This window comes from Cyclopterus lumpus, chromosome 6 (assembly GCF_009769545.1).
Source record: "Cyclopterus lumpus isolate fCycLum1 chromosome 6, fCycLum1.pri, whole genome shotgun sequence".
Lineage (NCBI taxonomy): Eukaryota > Metazoa > Chordata > Actinopteri > Perciformes > Cyclopteridae > Cyclopterus > Cyclopterus lumpus.
In genome coordinates this window covers 18,484,171-18,504,460 of record NC_046971.1, presented here as the reverse complement: position 1 = coordinate 18,504,460, position 20,290 = coordinate 18,484,171, and the positions used below count along the sequence as shown (strand labels likewise).

Genomic DNA, 20,290 nt, shown 5'->3' with positions numbered 1-20,290 from the left:
ATACAAGTTGAGATGTTTCATTGGATAAGTGAAACATTTGACCTGCTGGTGGCACCAGATTAAAAATCAGAGGCTCGCCAAAACCATGGATATCTGTACCACAATGCATTATTATTGAATTATTATTTAAATCTGGACCAAAGTGGAGGACCGACAGGCTGACCAATGCTACCAACCCTAGAGCCATTTGGATCAACACGCTGATAGAAAAGGACACATCTAAATTAGTCCACACTACCACTTTACCTCTACTTTTAAAAAAATGCCAGTTTTGGACTACATGTTGACATACAGAGCATATTTCTTCCAAAATGTCCTGAGCTCACAACAGCCTGTATGTATAGTACATTAAAATGAGATCATATTGTGTAGGGGGTGATTGTCCAACAGTAGGGAGGGTAAAGATGCATCTTAACTTATATGTTGCTTGATCCCTGCTCATTGTTTTTCTGTGGGTTGAGTCAGTGATTTAACTTCTGGACAGCATGCACGTGTGCGCCAGGGAGAGAGCAGCAACCAACCTCAGACTTCATCAGAGGAGTACATTAGGGCAGACATCAGAGGGGATCACAAATACCCCACATGAGAAACATCAGCCAGTCCTTCATGATTCGTACGGTATAGCGAAGCAAAACATCACCCTCCACGCCTGTGCTTTCCTTCCCTCCCCCGGCCACAAAAAAAAAAAAGAGGAAAAAAAACATTACTTCGCAGGATGTGTGGTTTCTGGGCCTTTGATAGGTTAAAGCCGGCAGAGAAGCTGGGGGGGGGACTTAGGAGGAACAACCACACTATTCAGGACCAGGCCTGTAATTCCAGAAGCGAGACATGTGCTGCAAGCCCGCTGGGGAGAGAGAGGGAGCAAGAGGAATGGGACAAGGCAAAAATGGCACAAGGCCGGTTATTAGCTGAAAAAAACAGTTTGAGGACCGAGGAGTTTCAGTCTGTTGTTGAGGCTGCTAGCAGACTATGATTATTCTAAAAAAAAAATATATATATATATATATATATATATATATATATATATATATATATATATATATATATATATATATATATATATATATATATATATATTTGTGTGTGTGTGTATACACACACACACACACACACACACACACACACACACACACAATTAACTATTTAGTACAGGACACTGTATTGATGGTGCAAAGACCCTTACAAATGGTGCACTAACAATACAGACAATGCAGATACTCAAACTTTTCTGCATGATGTATGCAAAGTTTCATTGGTGGGAGAAGAGTTCAATAGAAAAATAGCAGGACTGCACATTTCGATGTTCACTCCACGAACAATGGGGTGTTTTCTAGATTGTGTACAAAAGCCTCCATCTGTTGCTCTCTTTATAGCAAATTAAATTTACGGTATACTAAAAGGTGGATCCATGAAGATGACTTTCAAAAATTTTAATCAACCCCAGTCTCCTTTTCAGTTTTTCATGGGACACGTTTAAAATACACACGGTTACTTTAAAAAAAAGATAAAAACGACCTATCTGCAAAGAGAGACAAAGCACAGCTGAAAGTGTGTGCTATTGTGCATACTCTGAGACAGACACACAAGACCAGTCAGGCTTTTTCAAAAAATACTTTTACAAACCCCACTGTGTCCACACACAGGCAGTATTGATTACTAGGGTAATGCCTTTAAATTAGACTCCAAGTAGAATACAGCAACATCGTTGTGCGGCAGCGCTGCAAGTGTTAATAGGCTCTATTAATGTTTGTTCAGTGATCTGTGTGTGCGTGTGTGCGCATCGTTACCATTCTGTGTGAATAAATGATGGGACAAATGCACAGGAATATACAGTCTTTATTAAACTGCGAGTGAGAACAAATGTTGTTATTGAGATAATAAGCAAAGAGCAATATCAGTATTAATACACTGAGAACATTAAATGAAGAGTACAAATTGACGAAATCTCAACACAATGTGAGAATCTGTCTGCCTGCTTTTGTCCACAGAGGTGAATCAAACACTTCAGTCAGCTTCAAGGTATCCAACCCTGTTTACCTGGATGTTGGTAAATGTCATGGCTAACACACACACGCCTCTCTAAAATCGGTCTGAATGTCAAAGGAAGAGCATCAGTGGGACTCTGGCCTTCAGTGTGGCTGGTCACAGACGGAGATTGAGGGCACGGGGGTTAGGGCTAAGAGGGGCGGGTTGAGGGTTAGAGTAATGAGGTGGATGGAGGGGTGAGCTAAAGCTGGGATTGAAGATTGAGGGTAGAGAATTAAGGGCAGGTGTAGGATAGTGGTAGTGGCTTTGCCTGAGAGCTGAGGGTTTAAGAATAATTTCATACACAGGAGGAAAGGACTCCCCAGGCCGTGAATACGCGCGTGCCCAAAGCCAAATCTGATTAACTGATATGATACTGTGGACAGATGAATACGTATCACTTGTTCACAAAAATATTACATGTTATTAAATTTAAAAAGGCAATATAATTAGCTGAGTCGATCTTCACCGTAGAAGAAAATAGAGAAAAAAAAAAAAACATAAGTATGTTTAAGCTGATTTCCACCAGCACAGACATTTGCGGAGTGCCTTTTCCAACAGCCACAGGAAAACGCCGCAGAAATGTTGCCAAGAGCCAAACTTCAAAGCAAAAGCATAATCTAAAATCAAAGAGTTATACTTCTGCTGATACGATACACTCCAGAGTTCCACTAAATATGCACAAGTGCATTTTTAATGGCTGTTTAAAGGCTGTGAATGAATCATCCAACGAGCCCAAGAAAGAGGGACCATCTAAAACCTACAATCATTAGCATGGAAGTTTCAAACATTTCCCAGAATCTAACAAAATATACTTAGTAGAACCACGTTTCTTGAGCTGCAAGTAACCAAACTGACAGCTCAAAGCTGACGTGAAAAGAAAGAGGGAATTTAATGCTGTACTTTGTATTTCTTTTTTGCTCTGTGTGATGCAACTACATCTGTTATTATGCATCTGTTATTATTATGCATCTGTTATTATGCATCTGTTATTATGCCCTCGCAGTGCGGCCAAAGCCAAAGCCGCACTGCGAGGGCATAATAATGAGGCTGCCTTGATCGAGACAGCTCACTGCAGTGCAGTCGAGTTCGGTGGTTTAAACTGAGGCACGGATAAATATTTGCTCCGCATTCCTCTTCTCGGACCTTGAGATCAACCGTCGGGAGCCTCACCTGACAAAGGAGGGGAAGCAGAAACAGGCAGGATAATTACATGCTTATGTCACATTGAGGGTTGAACCCCCAAACACCCTAGCAACAGATCGAATTTCTCAAGAGAACAGAAGTACATTTTGGCCATGCTAGTGGCGCGGCCCCGAGTTGCAGCAGAGTTGGTCAGTTGATCGATCTGTACTGAAATATTTCAGCACCTACTAAATAAATTACCCTAGAATTTTGTGCGAACATTCATGTCGTCTCAACTGCTACAGGTCATTAGGTCAAAGTGTTACTTTTTACGACCAAATACCTGCTAAACAAACATTCCTATCAGCCACAGCTGTACTTTGTGTTTGGTGCTTATTAGCAACTGTTAGCGTGCTTTACCACTAAACTAACATACCTGCGAAACATCACCATATTTTCATTGCATAGCAATTGGCCCCAATCCACAGCAACACTATCCCAAAGTGACACCTCAGTCTTAATTAAGTGTAGACTATTCTTATTTAACTTATAGCAGCTGTTTCTATTAATTAACAACGCTGACCCGTGTTTTTGTCTGCTATATGCTGAGCTCTTTTCTTTTGGTTCTGTGTAAAGCCACTGGCATTGTTTCTAAAACAGTTTTTTGTTAATAGCCTGAGTAAATAACAAAAATATTTTAAAAAATGTGTGACCTTTATAAGCATAATGTGTGGAGTTTGATCATTCATAGGTCTTTTCTCTGCACCCAGCATTGCTGAAAAAGACGTAGCTCAAATGACATTGTGGTCTTTCCCCTCACTTAGGTTTCAGACCGAGCGCCCTCACCGTGTCCTGCGCTGTAGCCTGAGGCCTAATCAGTACCCTTGTCACAACCCCTGTCACAGTCAGCAGGGATTGATTTCTCACAATGCATCCAAAAGGCCTGTAGAATGAGGAAGTCCACAAGTGAGTCACACCCCCCCCCTTCCTCCCAGGGCACCAGAGGCCAAGACGGGCTAACATGACCAGCTCCAACACACACACACACACACGTGAAGAATGAGGGGGCTTCACAAAGACCTAATTTCCAGATAATTATAGTGGAAGCCAATATGGAGGAAGTAACAGAGCGTTAGGTGCTGTTATCTCCTCCGACCTACCCTCAGGGAGGCTTTAACTGCCAATCCTCTCCCACCTTTCTAAGTACCAGTAGCTGACTGTGAGCAGGCTCTCAGTCTGGCTCTCAGGCATTGAGATGACACCCCCCCCCCTGAAAAAATGTCTGTCAGAAATATCTCATTAAAGGCTTTTGTCATCGTCCCTGCGTGAACACAAACTTGACAAGACTGGACAGGTGAAACCCAATGCCAGTTTTGCCTGCAGGGGGCAACAGCACAAATCCACCGAATGCATTCGGATTACCTCGAGATCTGAGCGAGCGCGCCCAGAAACTGTGATCGACCTAAGGGCAGCTGCTCAGAGCGCGAGAGTGAGGGACAAAGAGGGAGGGAGAAGAAAAGAACAGACAGATCAGCTTTCACTGCTCTTTGTTTCTCTACACACTATAGTGAGCAAGACTGGGGCTTTCTCTTTTCGGTCCCCCACAGAGCCGGGAGATAGAGGCCATACTTTCCTAAGAGAGAGAGTGTGTGCGTGTGTGTGTGCATGTGTGTGTGTGTGTGTCATGCATCACACCCCTGTGACACGCCATCAACCTGGACAAATCACAGGACCCCAGGGGAGACGGTAGCTTCCTCCACACTGCCTGATTAAAAAAGGTAAGATGTATGAGGCATGCCCACAGTGTCTGTGTCCATACTGGGCAGCCGACTGAGCAAGTGTAGTGCACACAAACACACATTTTTGGAATTGTTCAAAACAATCTTATTCCCCCTACTATAATGGTGCATCGGCAATTTCTGCCATCCTGATCCAAGTGCAGATCACAATCTATAATTAAGGAGGAGATTTGAAAAGAAAGTGTCCTCTGTGCAATTTTATTCATGACCATTTGTGTCAAATAGGATTTGCTCTACTTAGGGTTATGAGAAAAGGGGCAGACCAGGACAGTGTCACACTCGTTCTATTTCCAGACCGGTCTGAGCCAAAAAACTAACTTTTCTTTGCTAATGCCACTCCTATTAAGCTATGACAAAATAGGCTGTCAGGAGTCTGCAGGGACTTCTTGCAGAGAGCAACGTGCTCCACTTCATCTTTACCAGAAAACGATATGACGCAATAAAAGTTTTTGCCACTGTGCTCTGCCAGGCCAGCTCCTTCACAGGATGTCCTTATATATAGACATCATTACAACAATCATTAAATTAAATGTCACATTTGAATGGCCAACGGGCAACCGTGATCTCGGCTGTGAGCAGCACGACGGGGCACATCCATCCATTTGAGCGGAGTTGGCAGAGCGATGGTCCGAGGATTGAGGACAAGGAGCAGAGGTCAGTGGTTTGGAGACCAGAGGGTCACTTTGTCCTGGACAGAATGCCGCCAGCAGGGGGGTCAGTGAGAGGACAGAGACAAAAAGGGCAGGACAGAGGCACTCGCATGGCAGTAGCCTTTTACTTATCAACATCAACTATGAATTAGTCTGTGTATAATGTGCTAGCAGACTTGGAATCCTTTCTCTCATCTGACAGTAAACCATGTGCAAGATGAAGTTACAAAGAAATCCATTTCATCTATTGCATAACCACCACATGACATGAGGTCTCATGGCAACATAATTGTTATTTATAGAACGGCTGACCAACGTTGCAGAGTAGCTTGGAGAGTTTTCAGGGAACGTAAAAGCTTAACAAATGCATACATAACATAACGGCGTCATCGCTCACCTTTAGTTTATCTTACTGTTTAACGTGAGCGGCTAGCCAAGTAAGTCTTTGAAGCTCAGAAACTGAGTGAGTGAGAAAGGACATAAAGCGGCCAAAGGAGAACTGAGACTTTCTCCATGTGTGATCACTGGCAGTGGGGCCCAGCGAGTAGGGGAGGAGCATGGCTGACATCTTTATCCGTAAATGGCTATTTTCCCCCCCCTTTTTTTACTAGCACCCCACATATCTGGATTGAACCGCAGCTATGGCTGCCGTTTCCGTCCCGGGGAGAGGGTGGAGGAAAGTTCAGGCCAGAGCTCACAAGACCTGCCTGGGGCTGCTCAGAGCCAGCCGTGGATGCTCTCTCTGCTTGGGCCTCCGTCTGCTGCAACCCACAATGAGCCTCTATTGTGAGGCTGATAAGCTGAGAGCGGAGACCACGGAAAACTCTTTCCAACTCCTCTTTGCGCTACTAAAAACCGAGCGAGTGCATTGACGGAACCAGAGACAGAGGGAGAAGTTACCACATGAAACGGTGTAGACATTTTGGGACGTCCGCAGCAGCGAGACTGCATTATATTTTCAAATAAAAAAGACAGGGTTGGCGTCTTGGCTTTAAGCTATAATCAATCAGGCTGGCGGGCACAAAGGGGATGAAGCATTGACAGCTTCTGTTTATAATATTTTCCCCTTCAAACTTTTCCTCAGGGCAGCAGCGCAACAAGGCAGCCGTGCCTCAAGGGGTGGTCTCTGGCTATTGATTAGGAGGGCAGTCGACTCAAAGGCGGCTTCTCTCGGGTCATGAGGACATAGTAGAAGAAAAGGAAAATGGGGGAGGGGACCAGGAGGAGTCGCACGGTCAGTAAATTAAACTTCTGTTCATCAGTGTTACGGTTGGATGGGTAAGAGAGTTTACGACAGAAGGCGGCGGGAGGAATTGTTTTGGACAAACTTTGTGAAACGTTACACTAAATCACATTTAATGCCTCTAGTTTATCAGACCCAAAACATCTTTGAGGTTTATTTTTATGTGTGTGACTATTTAGGTCAGAAATTGTTGACTATACAGTGACAGACAAACTTTAGGGAGAAAAAGTCCCAGCGGATGAAAACATATCGGTGAAGAAGTTGGATTGTTTACTTCAAGAATTTATTTAGTTTAGGGGTCACGGCGTTGGGTCAGAATTGGATAACTTATGCAGAAAATATGCTATTGGAACATTTGTTTTATAAACTAATAAAGAAATTGACAAAATTGCTAAATCAGATACTGCATACATGTCTGCATAATATTTACATAATACTAAGCATACAGTGGAAATGATGGAAGCATTTTTGTAGGTCGCTAATGTAATTTGGCTGGTCTTTGTCAGGTGCAGGAAATATGAATAGCTATTTGATGAACGCAGACAAGACTTGACTTGTCAGCACAATAACTGCTGCCTAGTTGTCATTCCTGCCAAACGGTTGATTGTTTTGAATCACATTGTGTCAGGAAAGCTGGGAAACCCGCCAGCTGAAGGCGGTCGAATGTAGAAAGACCTACAGACACAAGTGAAAATGGGGGGGATCAAATAAGGTGAATACCGAACTTAGCTTGTTACTGACAGTACATCTTTTAGTTGTTACATAGGGCATTTCTCATCACTTTGATTAAGTCCAAACATATTTGAGACTTCTAGACGTCTAAGCAAAGCTAGATTTAAAAACACTAAAAAAAGTGTCCTTGTAGATGTTTTATGTTAGGTGAAATGCATTGAACACTTATTTTAGAACTCAAAAATACGACCAAGATTAACAGAATAAAATATACATGATGTTAGGTGTTTAGCTGTCTCCCGTAAAAATTGGCTAAATCTTTTCACCACTTACTACAATTACTAATTTAATGCGAGTAGGATAACCTGATTATAGTCTGATGCCTGTTGCAATAATGAGAGAGGTGCCTTACTTGGCTCATAATTAAATTAGTGGAGTGGGTGTATAAGCAGTGATGTCCACTTAGAACATTTCTCTGAGCATATCAGTAGTTGATTTGATGACTCGCTAGTGTGCATCACGTAGAAATTAAGGTTGAAAACTTATTCCAACCTATCCATAAATCCAAAGCTAATGCAACCAGGAGCGGTCCCACATAGACTGGAGGAAGCATCTTGAGCATACTGAGGCTTTGACAGAGGATGTGGATGTAGAACCCTATAAAGCTCAGCTTCCGTTCCCAGATGGTGGATTAGACTGGAATACCTGAGTCAAGCACCGAGCCACAGCCTGTGAACAGATTGCCATGGTCAGTCAAAGCGTTCAAACAGGAAGAAGAAAAAAGAAACAGCGAAAGACTTCGCCTAAAGCATGTTTGCAGTCGTCTTAAAAAGCTTTCGCCACCGCTAGACACATAAACGGCTTAGATCCTTCAGATGAATGGCTGAACACACTCCGAAAGCAGATTAGAACAAGTCAACTGGATCAGAGCTTATAACCTCCGTCTTCACTTACTCCTGCACTGACCTCATACCGTTGATTCCCATCCCCCAGTCTCCTTCCTCTTAATCCAGCCCCACTGGGTGGAAGACAGCAGCATGGCCTGATGGTCGGACTGTGTCTGCCTGCCTTCCTGTCTGTCCATCTGCTGAGCCCCAGCAGAGGTTCAAAGGAATTAAAGTTGACCAGAAAGTTGCCAAAATCTGTCCAAATCCCCCCCCCCCCATAACCCTCCCTCTTATTTCACTTTTACCCCCCAGTTTAATCAATCGTTTTTACTTTCTCTGAGCACAGTCCAATTCCATTAACACCCTGTACCTCCTACAACAGCTACACACTGGATCTCATCCAGCTCATGACCAGGCACACCGGTCCCTCACAGGGCTTCTTCTCTGACTCATTCACAGGTAGCATTAGTCTGCATCTTGTTAAAGTGGGTTTGATTTGATCGATTCAACTGAAGAAATTAAATACCAGTGTGGATTACAACTGGAGACAATTTACCCTTTGTCAAGCCCCACCCCTCGAGCGCAGGCTGGCCAATCAATTTACTAGCTTAATGATTGCAACAGTGAATAACGACCTATCCAGCGCCATGAGAACACCGTTAATTATCTTTCATCTCGATCACCAGGTGATGTGGTGGTTCACGTTTACACTGGGATAGACTGTAGCTTCTATCCTTATCTTTTTAGCCCGTTTTCACTGCTGAATCAGTTTTACATCCTGGCTTTTTTTTTTCAGTTAGTGACAGTGTGGGCTCAGTGGTAACGTAGCTCTGACATGTTGACAGTAGTAAGAGGGGGCGGGGCTTATCAAAGGGTCAACTAAACAAGGATTTTTGTTTTCATCGGAAACAGTGACACTTGAATTGCCGCCTTTCTGTTTGGTTTAGGAATGTAGGGGCATGTATAGGGGTTGGTTTGGATTTTAGTTTTGAGGGGGAGGTGAGGGGTCAGGAGTCCTGCACTAATGTGGCCTCTATGGCTACAATGAAAAGCACAGCAGGGAAGGTGAAGCCTTGCTTGTGCTGAGCAGAGTTTATTAAAACTGCAAAAAGGGTTAGCACCCACAGATGGTGGTGTCAATAACCAGTCCCCCCCCCCCCCCCCCCCCCCCCCATGCAAATGCACAAACTCACTAGTGCAACACCCCATGCAATACCACCGGGTGGAAACACACTACTGACACAGTTTTGGAAGGAGGGGCAGTAAAAACAGATGGTAAGTGTGTGGCTGTACGCCTGATGTTGTGGAGATCCCGGGGGGGGGTAAGATTCCATTAGTCTTGCAACCTCTAACACCTCTGAGAAGCTGTTAAAATGCAAAAAAAAAATGCATATTGAGGCTATTTAGATTAACTGAAGGTCAGAAAGGAGAAGACGGTGAGAATAGTGGATGGCCCACAATAACAGTGGTTCCCATTCACCTTAAAAAGGTATCTAATCCCCCCAACAGATTTCTGAATGACAACATTCAGAGAGGCACTTAATCAGGTGGCTCCAGCATGGTGTTAATGGGACAAAATGGGACCATCGTCAAAGGTCAGGTTATAGTGGCAGCTGCTTTTAGCTTGGCTCACACACCCAAACTCCCAATGACAATATTTAATAATCAAGAGAGCAGGGTTGACCTAAGGACACCAGAGTTTGACGGCTCTAATTTTCTGAAATATTCTATTCTCAATGTGTATTTAATTATAAAGATGGTAACGACTGTTACAAAAGGATTATTTTGTACAATCAACCATTAATTTATTAGTCAGTTTAAAGTTACTCATTGAGTAAAACGAGCAGGTTTCAGCTTCTAATTTTTTTTAAATAATATATATATTTTAAAAAGTCGAATAGTTTGACAATAAATTTCAGGACACAATTTTGGAATTAAGAAACTTGCGATGTGATGTGCATGTTTATTTTAAAGCTGATGATTAGATAATGAATTAGTTCATTCAAACCAGACGGCAACCTCTGGTTCTGCCGAGTGAAGCCGATGCGGAAAACTTGCATTCTCTCCACTGACCAGCAGGGCCGGTTGCAAAAAGAAGTCTGATTGTATGGAAGTCTGTAGGAAAATTACCCTACTCTCAGTAAACATGAGTTTATGGTCTCAATCTGTAGTTTCCACTCATCTTCAATGCAGCATGATGTTTATTTAGTAAATGATGGTCCCATTTAGAGTGAAATAGACCATAAAGCAAGATATGCTTTAGGGCAGGCTTATTGTGATCGAAAGGCAGTGCTGGTGCTACCAGAGAAGTATCCGGTGTCTTTACGTCACTCCTCCGCATTAAAAAATGCTAACTTCCGTTTATTGGTGAAATCGCCAAGCTCAACGCTTCATAACGGCAGTCAACAAACTAATGGGTGACGTCACAATGACTGAGTTCACTTCTTTTATACGGTCTATGATTCAAAGAATAATTGGTAGAATAATCAAACCTATAAACAAAACACTTGATCAAATAAGTCAGATAGATATTTGACTTTTACTAAAAACTTCTGATGTTAAATAACTATTGGCTGTTGTTACTGTGAAAGCACTTCATTGCACTAAGGAGACTATTTGTTCATGTATTCTAATGCGTTCCTAGTTTTTAATCCAGTAGTTATTTTCAGTGCAATGAGCCTGAAGAACATTCTAAAAAGAAGGCAGCTTCACCACACTCTCCACATGATAAAGGATGGTGACATTTTTGATTTATTTCAATAAAAAAAAAAAACACGAAAGACCGTTTTAAAGCAAAATTATAGTTTGACTCTGCATGATAACAATCCAGATCCAGATGTCCCATATGTGGCCAGTGATCAACACATACATGCTCATCTCTGCCACGCAATCGAACAACGTTGACTCCCACTGTTACGGATGTCAATTTTATGACTCACCCAAAAGACAGATCATATTTTCATGCACTGGTCAATTATGAGACTTTAGGTTATTTTGCATCCATAACATATCTACTTTCAAACTAGTGGAAAGAAAACACCCAAAATACCCATTTGGGTGACTGTGGTTAGCAGGTCCATCTTTCAATCAGGGGGTTGGTGGTTCAATCCCCGCCCTAGTCGATGTGTCCTTGAGCAAGACACTTAACCCTGAATTGTTCCCTGTAGCTGTGTCTACAGTGTATGAATGTAAGTCGCTTTGGATAAAAGCATCAGCTAAATGACACGTAATGTAACATTTAGGTGTTTATTTTACTACTTTGTCTATTTGCATCTGTACATTTGTCATACATTCAACACAAGCTAGCATTACATTATGCTATTTAAACATAACATGTTGTAAAACTGGTGCTACAAAACATGTAATGCAAGTAACCAATTGGTGATATTTAAAAGCTATTGTATTTAACCTATTCACCTGCAGTGTCTCCCCTTAATTTGAAAGATAAGTGAACCATCACACCTCAGAGCAGTTTCATGCCTAATCCACCTGCATACAAACATGGGCAGACCACTGTTTTTGAGTATGCAGCAGGGCAGGGCTCTAATTTAAAACAGCAGTGAAGGCAGGTCACAGGGGGCATCTTTTATGATGATCTGGGAGAGGACCCCTGACAGAGGTTCAAGGGGTCCTGCCATCAGTCACAACCCCCCGGGCCACAAACAGCAAGCCACCGCCTGACATCAAACCAGGACTTTGCCCAAGAGAAAACACAGCAGGGTTGCTATGCCCTGATCCACCAGTCAACAGAAACAGAGGCCCACAGAGAATACCAATGTATCCACAACCTTCCCGTAGTCTGCATTAAATGACTTAAATTGACTACAACCGATGTACACCATAAAGCACAAACAAATTCCGCTGTCTTAACCCAATCTCCTTAATGTTTTTGTTTTTCCAAAACAGGCTGAGTCTTGATGTAGATGCCGATTTTGGCAATTAGCACAAATTAAATCCCCTTTCTGCAAAGCTTTTTCAAGAAGTTGTCCTTGAATTAGTAACTTCAATTTTCCTTTGATCTGTGAGGTTAAAAAAGGCTGTTGGATGTACTTAAGAAGTGAATTTCAGCTGAACGACAAGTTGTGCTTGAAAAAAGTAGCGTCATCGTAGAAAACTACATTAAAAACCTTACATCTACTGCTGTGAATAACAATGCCATCATCACAACAAAAAAAAAGCTGATTCACAAAAAACAGGGAATGTTTTTGTATAAAATCTGCATAATGCAGGACGATGGCAGATGTTATGCAACGTGAGCTGGCTGCAAGATATTTGTCAACAATTATTGTGAGAATTTATACAAGCTTTCAAGAACTGCGAGACAGTGGGGATGAAGGCCAAAAAGATCAAACATTTCTGGCTGTTGTCTGGGCTGTTTGTTGTTCTACTTCTTGAGTAATCAATGTTGGTTCACCAGAATCTGCCTCCGGCTAACACAGCTACACTGCAGATGTGATCCCACTCATTATCACCGCAAACTCTTCACTCATTAAACACTTCACAGCTGCAAAAATCAGGAGCTGCTCTGAAACAGAATACTTAATGTTGACTAAATGCCTTTTCTTCCACTGCTAACTCTGGCAGCTATTTTCCCAGAACAAACAGGGTCTGCGGTTGCAGGAGTCATCCGACCTACTCGAGATGGGCGTCATGAATGGTGAGTGTCGGAATATGCTTGGTGTTGAAATACCTAACATGTCACTCCATGGTTAATTGCAGTGATCTGTGTGTGATATGTTGTCAACGCTAAATGTAACACAAAAGATGTTACACTTGCACACTCAAAATGTGCTCAATAATGCAATTGATAAGAAATAAAGCAACGCAAATTGAATAACTGTGAGCTGTTTGCAATGCAAAAAGAACAAGTACAGTACATTATGCAAATAGCGAGGCACAACCACCGAGGATGGAGAAAAAAATATCCTCGCCCGAATATTTACAATGCATGACAAGTCTCTGTGCATAACCCTCACAATTGAATTATGAATCTTCAACAAAACACTGTAACAGTGATTTGCCGAGAGGCTCCGGTGGTCCTTTCTAGCAACAGCTATTCTCAGTAGCATCAGGTTGCTGTTATAACCACGCTGGGTTCTGCATGACAAATGAGAGGCTTCGTCATCTCTTGCTCAGCATCCCCCTGTGACTGTGCATCATCGTCTATTACAGGCCCAAACCCCTTAGTCATCCTCATGGGGAGAATAAAGGGTGCTATACATTCCTTGCAAATTGAGAGCTTGTGCTCAACTACATGCAATCTTGTAATTCCTCAAGCAGCCCTGGACCCCTTTCTTCTCTAGCCCACCACCCCCCCTTCCTCTCTGGACTTAAGGTTGAATACTGGGGACATGAATAGGTGGCATTTCAGCATGCTAAGAACAGAGCTGGTTGGGTGGGGGCCAAATCCCCATGGTTACCCTAAAACCTTTCCTGTGCTCATCTGCCTGGGGAATAAACTAACTCTGCATGCATGGGGGGTGGGGGGCAAGATAAGTTAGGGTGGCATCCTCACGACGTCTTGCACACCTCGAAATCAGGGCACAAAGCAGTTATGAGGAAGCGTGTGGCGTTTAGAGGTAAACAGAAAGGGCAAATAAAACCACTCAAACTGCTCTTCTGAAGTGCCCCTGAGCAACACACAGACTCCTCATACAGGTGTGCCGTCTGAACATGTGCTCGTGCCGTCCTATTGTCTCATGGCACGCTGTAATGCTGTGGGAACCGCGCAGTAAGTCCCACGCCAACAGGTTATTAAAACACGTCAACATAATAAAATGCACCAGACCAAGAAGAGGCAGTAAAACGGTCCACGCGGAGAAAAAAATAAATATTGTAACCGGGTTGGACATCCAACTTGAACCCAGCAGGTTACTTGTGAGACTGCGTGTGTGTGCGTGTGTGTGCGTGCGTGTGTGAGAAACACACGGTGACCTTTTATACGAGCAAACTGTGAATCCGAGGACCGCTTTCACGTGCAAAAACTGCAAAAGAAAAAGACTACAGGCCACTCCTGAACTCAGTTAGCAAGCTTTTTTTTAATTTTCCTAACTGACCCATATACCCCTGCAATGGTGACTTAAATAACTTGACCACTAAATGGTTCTAGGCCCGTGAAGTACTTGTAACTTATATTAAGTAAGTATATGTCCGAGTTAAACATGTGCCCGTTCGCCTGGCGGTAGCAACCAACCGGAGGTCCCGTATTGCTAACTTTTAATGAACGCACCACATCACCAGCTATGACTCATGCAGGTAATCTAACGTTCGCCTTTTCCACAATTAATCTCCCAGCGAGCACTCCCGAGAGAAGCATTCACTCGCCCGTACCTTTGACTTGACTCTCGTAATCCGCGATGATTTCTTTATCCTTTTTGAACCTCGACGTGGACATTTTCTGTCTTCTTCTGTCCGAAAGCTTGTTGGAAACTTCTTGAGGAAAAACTGTCCACCAGCGGGGTCCTACAGCAGCGGTCGCATCCCACACAGGACGAGGGGGAAACGACACTTTGAAACGGTCTCAACTCTGCAACAAGCTCGGAGAAGACGCTGACCGGGAGTAGTTCGCCGCTCCTCTTCCCTCGGGATTAACGGTGGCTAGAAAGCGGGGCCAATGCGCAATGCTGCTCCGACCAATGAATCCTCTCAAGTAACAGAGCAGTCGGTGCGGCGCAAACAGCGCTGCCGCTACCACAGAAGAAGAAGGACAAAAAAACAAGCACGCAAGTTTCAGGGTCTCCGTGGCGGGTTTTCACGGCTCTCTGGAAAGTAGTGACAACAACCCACCCGGGGGTCTTTTGGCTCAGTCTCAGTCGTGCGGGGTGTGCGCTTGTTGGTAGCGGTTTCCAGTTTGGGACCCGCACAAACACACACATACGCACACTTCCCCCCCCTTGCTCGACGGTTTCTCCCCTCCAACTCCCAGCAGGCTCAGAGGCAGACAGGGCAGGCCGACTGCGGCGCACAGGCAGCAGCTGGAGTCAAGCTGCGAGAGGAGGGAGGGATGTGCCTGCGCGTATAGCTAGTGGACACCAGTGGACTGACACCCCTGCCCTCAAATCTTAAATTATGCTTTTTTTTTTCTTCTTTTTTTTTTACTTACCTCAGTTGGAACCGAATAAAACAATGTATACGTTACGATTCTCCTTAGTATTACTTGGACACCAACATGTGTTTTCATTTATTTCTTAACAAATACCAAAGCTTGTATGTGGCATTCCAACTTAATTATCATGACAGTGAGGATTTGCGTTTGCACTTAATTAATCCAAGAAAGAATGATAAATGAACGGATATCCAGAAACATATAGAGGCCCACAGCAGCAGAGGGCCTATGTATGCATCCAGTTAATATATACTCAGGGGCCTCGCATTTATACACCCATGCACAAAAGTAAGCCAATATATGTTAGACATGTATTTTATTGTTAAGAAGTTATTTATCATATGTTCCAAAAAGACAGTAATAAACACATCGTCTTAGTATAAGTTCAACAAACTTTTGAAGATAGAACCATGCTTTTGCTCATTAATTTCTGCCCAACTTCAAAAAGCTTTTACCATCATCTGAGATCATTGTAGCCACTAAACATGACCTGGACCACAGCGCCATCTGCAGTGTATGAAAAATAAATGCACAGGAACAAGCACATCCACTCATTTCTCTTCATGACAACACTCAAATGTATTGTCTTGCACTGTAAAAAAATAAATAATAATAAATCCATGCAGCACACCACTAAAATAAAAAGTTTTGATCAGAAAATTGTCACATGCCACAGCAACAACATTCATTTTAAAGTTGCTTACCAAAAAAAAAGCTCTAAGCACCATTTTCAAATGAGGCCTAAAAACACATACCATCTCATTTTACTCTGAACGTTTAGCGTTTCCTAAAAATCACAATATTAAGTGCGTACAAACAGATATAAAACATGGTTGAAATAATATAAGATCTTCAAAATGCAAAGGCAGTATAAATTAGTATTTCCAAACACCTGGACCTTCCACCGTTGTAAACATTAAGATGATAAACATGACCCATGTCCTAATGTCACAGGGCCCTTTAATGACTAGTAATGGCAGCCTTACAACACAACAATGGTTTTATAATAACCCGCACAGGAATATCACACTGAACATCATCAGGCTCACAACATCAGTAGTATGTCACATTTATCCAAGAACCACAAAATAAACCAATATTGAACGTCTACCCCTGTATATCTTTGAAATGTTTGTTTATTAAACACCACTGTCAACCGTCTTTGAAGAAAGTCTCCTCGATGACCTCAGTGAACCTCTCCTTCATCTGCTGACGGAAGCTGGCGTACCACTCCAGCAGCCTCCTCCTCCTGTCCACCCTCTGCTCCTGGCTCATTGCTCTCTCCCTCTCCAAGATGGCCGGCAGTTCTTTCCAGTCACTGATGAAGATGAAGGGTGCTCCTGCAGCCTTGAGCAGACGTAGTGGGGAGCTGGACCCGGCCGCACAAGTCCCAGGAGTGAGTACATCCTCCACCACGGGCACTGAGCCATAGGAGCAGGCCTCGTAGATGCGGTAGCACTCTGTGTTGATGCCGACTGGGCAGAGAGTGAGCTCGCTCTGAGCCAGAGCTGTCTGATAGCGTCTCAAACTTTCTGCTGTCTCCTGAGCGAGCCACCTGAGGAAAGGAATACATGCAATTAATATGCTAAATATATTGCAGCACTGTTCCAATCAGTTGATTCATATTGTAAATATATCTCAACTCAAACCTCGTTTATATGTGGATGCTGTTATTCAATCTAGATTGTTTTGGTGTGAGCTGACTAGATTTAAAAATATTGGTCATAGAGATGTCGGCCATCTCTTCAATGTAATGGAACTACATACAAAATACATTTGAAAAATGTGATGAATAACTAACTAACTGATGAATAGCATCCACAGGTAAGAGGACGAATATGGATTTTAGATTTAGGTGTGAACCATCCCTTTAAAGTTATGTCATGTCACTCCCTGAAATGTAATCTAGTTTAATTTCACCAGGAAAGATCTAGAAAATAATGTATGAAGCTCTTTATTTGATCGTCTCAGTAAATGTGAGAACCCCAATGACTGTTAGCAAAATGTGTTAAAAAGATACAAAACAAAAGGTCTCAGTGAGAAGTTCTTGATATTCTCTAAATCAATCTTATTAATAGACAAGCAATATAGTCATTTGTAGAAAATAGAAACACTTCCATATCAGTCTTAAACATTACTTGACTTACATCTCCCTGGCAGTGGTGATGCATTCCTTATCCAGACCAGATTGTTTCAGCACCTGCATAAGAGTTTCTCTGGAGGAATTTTTGTAAACAGTTCCGAGGAAATTGCAAAGGTATGGCCTGTTGGAGGTAATCAGTTGGGTATTGGGCCTGATCATAGGAAACTGCCTGTATCTGCACAGATACAAGCAAAACAGAGCAATGGGTTAGACAAAGCTAATATATATATACATATACACACACACATATACACGCACACACACACACTAGTAAGACATGACATACGTGGCGACACCAAGAGGCCACTGGAAGACATCCTTGTCGTTGACCGAGGGGCTGTCGTACACTAGAAACAGCAAGTCCACAAATCCACCATTTCTCTTTAAGTATGGGGCAATGAAGTCGTTGTTGCAGTGCTCATTTCCCAGCAGGACCACAGCCACATGTGACACTCTGTGGGACTGTACTAGAGCTTGGACATGCTCCAGCCACCGTGTGGAGTAAGAGACCTTCTGCTGCTCGCGGCCATTCAGAACCAGAACCAGGCTATTCATATCCAGAGGGACATGACCCTGGACCACAGCAGGGCCTGTGTAGAAACTAAAGATGGAGAGGCAAGAGGGGATAGAGAAGAAGTCAATTGATAGTTGTGTCTTAAATTACTTTTATATGATGTGGTGTGTTTCAAAAGCAGACCACATGCTTGGGTTTGGTAGTTTTGACTTGTTACCTGAAATCAATTTTTCCTGACTTCAGTTCTCCCTCTCGCCATTGTGCGATCTTGTCTGTAGGGTTGAGGGGTCCCTCTAAAATATGTTCCCAAAGGTAAATCCCTGAGGAGAAGAGAATAGGTCAATGTCATTTACTACCAGAGTTAAAAGGCTGCAGTGCCATTATGTTGTACCGGTGGCTTCCACAGCTAAGCATACATACATTTTATGTAGTTTGTATCTGTATGTTTGTCTGTACACTCCTGGTATTATCAGGCGTATATACTGTAGGTACTGTCACATCAACCATCATAGTTATATCCCGCTCTCTAATGCAAGAATTGTGTCTCAAGTAAGGAATAATTATGAGTTAGAGGGATATTTTAAAAACCCTTCAAACTGTGTTTGAGAAATAGTTTAATTTAGTGTTTGTTGCTCTGATATCTGCTCTCTGAAACTGGTTGATTTGTATTTAATTTAAACTAATCTACAATGATATGATTAATCTACTACTATATATACACTTTACTTTTGATTTTGACTTTCTAAACACTATTCATCTGTATCATTAATTATCTTCATGGTCTCTGCAATTACACTGCAACTGTATTATAATAATAACATCCATATTCTCAGTTATTTCATTGATTCATTATATAAATGTAATTAGAAAGGTAATACTTTTCAATAATATATACTATTTTCAATGTATTTTCAACTAGTCCACATCCATACCACATACAAAATAATACTATTTTGGTTGTTCTCATCATATAAGATCTTTGATGATCGGTGAAACGTTGGCCATGCTGCAGGGGCGACTAACATAAGGCCAAAGCTGTGAGAGGGCGCAAGAGGTTTTTTCCTCAGGATGTAAGACATAATGCAATTTTTAATAAAACTACTCTAGGTTTGTATTTATTTCAAAAGCTTCTGAAATGATGTTCAGTTATAGTCTGTATTCCTTTATAAATAACACTGTTTTGTTATCGTTTTTTTAAATGTTGTATTGCCTAGTTCCTGTATTTCATGCACCTCATCTTCAGGGAGGTATGACATTCTGTTCCACAGTAAAACTGAATAAATGACAATGAACATGTTGAAATTAACCAAACCAGAAGCCAATAAAAATCAGCGATCAAAAGATTTGCAGATGTAATCCTAAATAAAGGAAAACCATTTTTAAATCATCTGTAGTTGGAATTATGAAAATGGCTCTGTGATGTCACACGATTGTCATTTCACGCCCGAATCCCACCACAGAGCTTCTCTGCAGATAGTGTACATAATACCACAACTCACCTATGGCAGCTTTACCCCAGATTTGTACCCTGTATCGTTTTGGTTTGTTCTTGTCAATTCGACCCAGGTGCTGTTTGAAGGCATCCCTCTTTTTGGTCAGAGCAGAGTTGTAGTCCACCTGTTCATCCTCCCACGGATTCCAATCGCGAGCTAAAAATGGAGCAGCACCGCCATCTCTGACACCACCTGCAAACACGACACACAATTCACATTCAGCTTACAGGCACACATTTCCTTCATCTTAGTTGCTATAAAAACAAACGACGCAATAACTGTCGATTTGTGGAAATTGTAGGCAGTTTATTTGCAACCGGGACCAGATAACGGTTATGCTAAGTGGAATTACCCGAGAGTGCCCCCGTCTCTTTCTTCACCACCCGGTGAACACGGGAGATGACTTTGGTGCTGAAGAAGACATTGTATGCAGCATAAAGTGAAAATGCCACATATGCAAAAATAATTAGGAGGAATAGCTTCCTTTTTGGTATTTTCATTTTTATTATATTGTATTCTCTCAGGTTACCATTGTGTAGCTGCTCTCCATATTTTGCGAGAGGACCCTTGTTTACATCACGAGGACCCCTGGATACAGCTGACTTAGAAAAATGCCTGTCCCGAAAAAGCCGTT

The 20,290-nt window shown here is 42.5% G+C and overlaps 2 protein-coding genes across 4 annotated transcripts in view; both read right to left on the bottom strand.

The window, feature by feature from the left end:
• Nucleotides 1-15,423, bottom strand: part of srgap1a (SLIT-ROBO Rho GTPase activating protein 1a) — a 70,674-nt gene extending 55,251 nt beyond the window's left edge. The window contains exon 1 of one of the 3 annotated variants that reach the window (XM_034535618.1): nucleotides 14,732-15,423. In XM_034535618.1, the coding sequence (XP_034391509.1) occupies nucleotides 14,732-14,795 (64 nt within the window). In that variant the 5' untranslated portion in view covers nucleotides 14,796-15,423. The remainder of the gene's footprint in view (nucleotides 1-14,731) is intronic. The other 2 variants (XM_034535616.1, XM_034535619.1) reach the window with 2 other exon arrangements.
• Nucleotides 15,424-15,795: 372 nt separating this feature from the next.
• rxylt1 (ribitol xylosyltransferase 1) lies at nucleotides 15,796-20,223 on the bottom strand. The gene is made up of 6 exons (XM_034535171.1): nucleotides 20,009-20,223; nucleotides 19,663-19,848; nucleotides 18,381-18,483; nucleotides 17,936-18,250; nucleotides 17,654-17,824; nucleotides 15,796-17,061 (listed from the first exon to the last, which is right to left on the bottom strand). Exons 1-6 carry the CDS (start codon nucleotides 20,154-20,156, stop codon nucleotides 16,659-16,661), a joined length of 1,326 nt encoding a protein of 441 aa, XP_034391062.1. The 5' UTR covers nucleotides 20,157-20,223; the 3' UTR covers nucleotides 15,796-16,658.
• Between the last annotated feature and the right edge of the window lie 67 nt (nucleotides 20,224-20,290).

Bases quoted from the DNA above. Each gene is read 5' to 3' on its own strand.
- rxylt1 (XM_034535171.1), bottom strand. From the start codon at position 20,156: ATGAAAATACCAAAAAGGAAGCTATTCCTCCTAATTATTTTTGCATAT. The intron at 17,825-17,935 runs GTATGTCATGTC...GTATCTGTGCAG, and splicing joins TGGCCTCTTGGTGTCGCCAC to ATACAGGCAGTTTCCTATGA. The intron at 17,062-17,653 runs GTAAGTCAAGTA...TCCTTTCCTCAG, and splicing joins ATCACCACTGCCAGGGAGAT to GTGGCTCGCTCAGGAGACAG.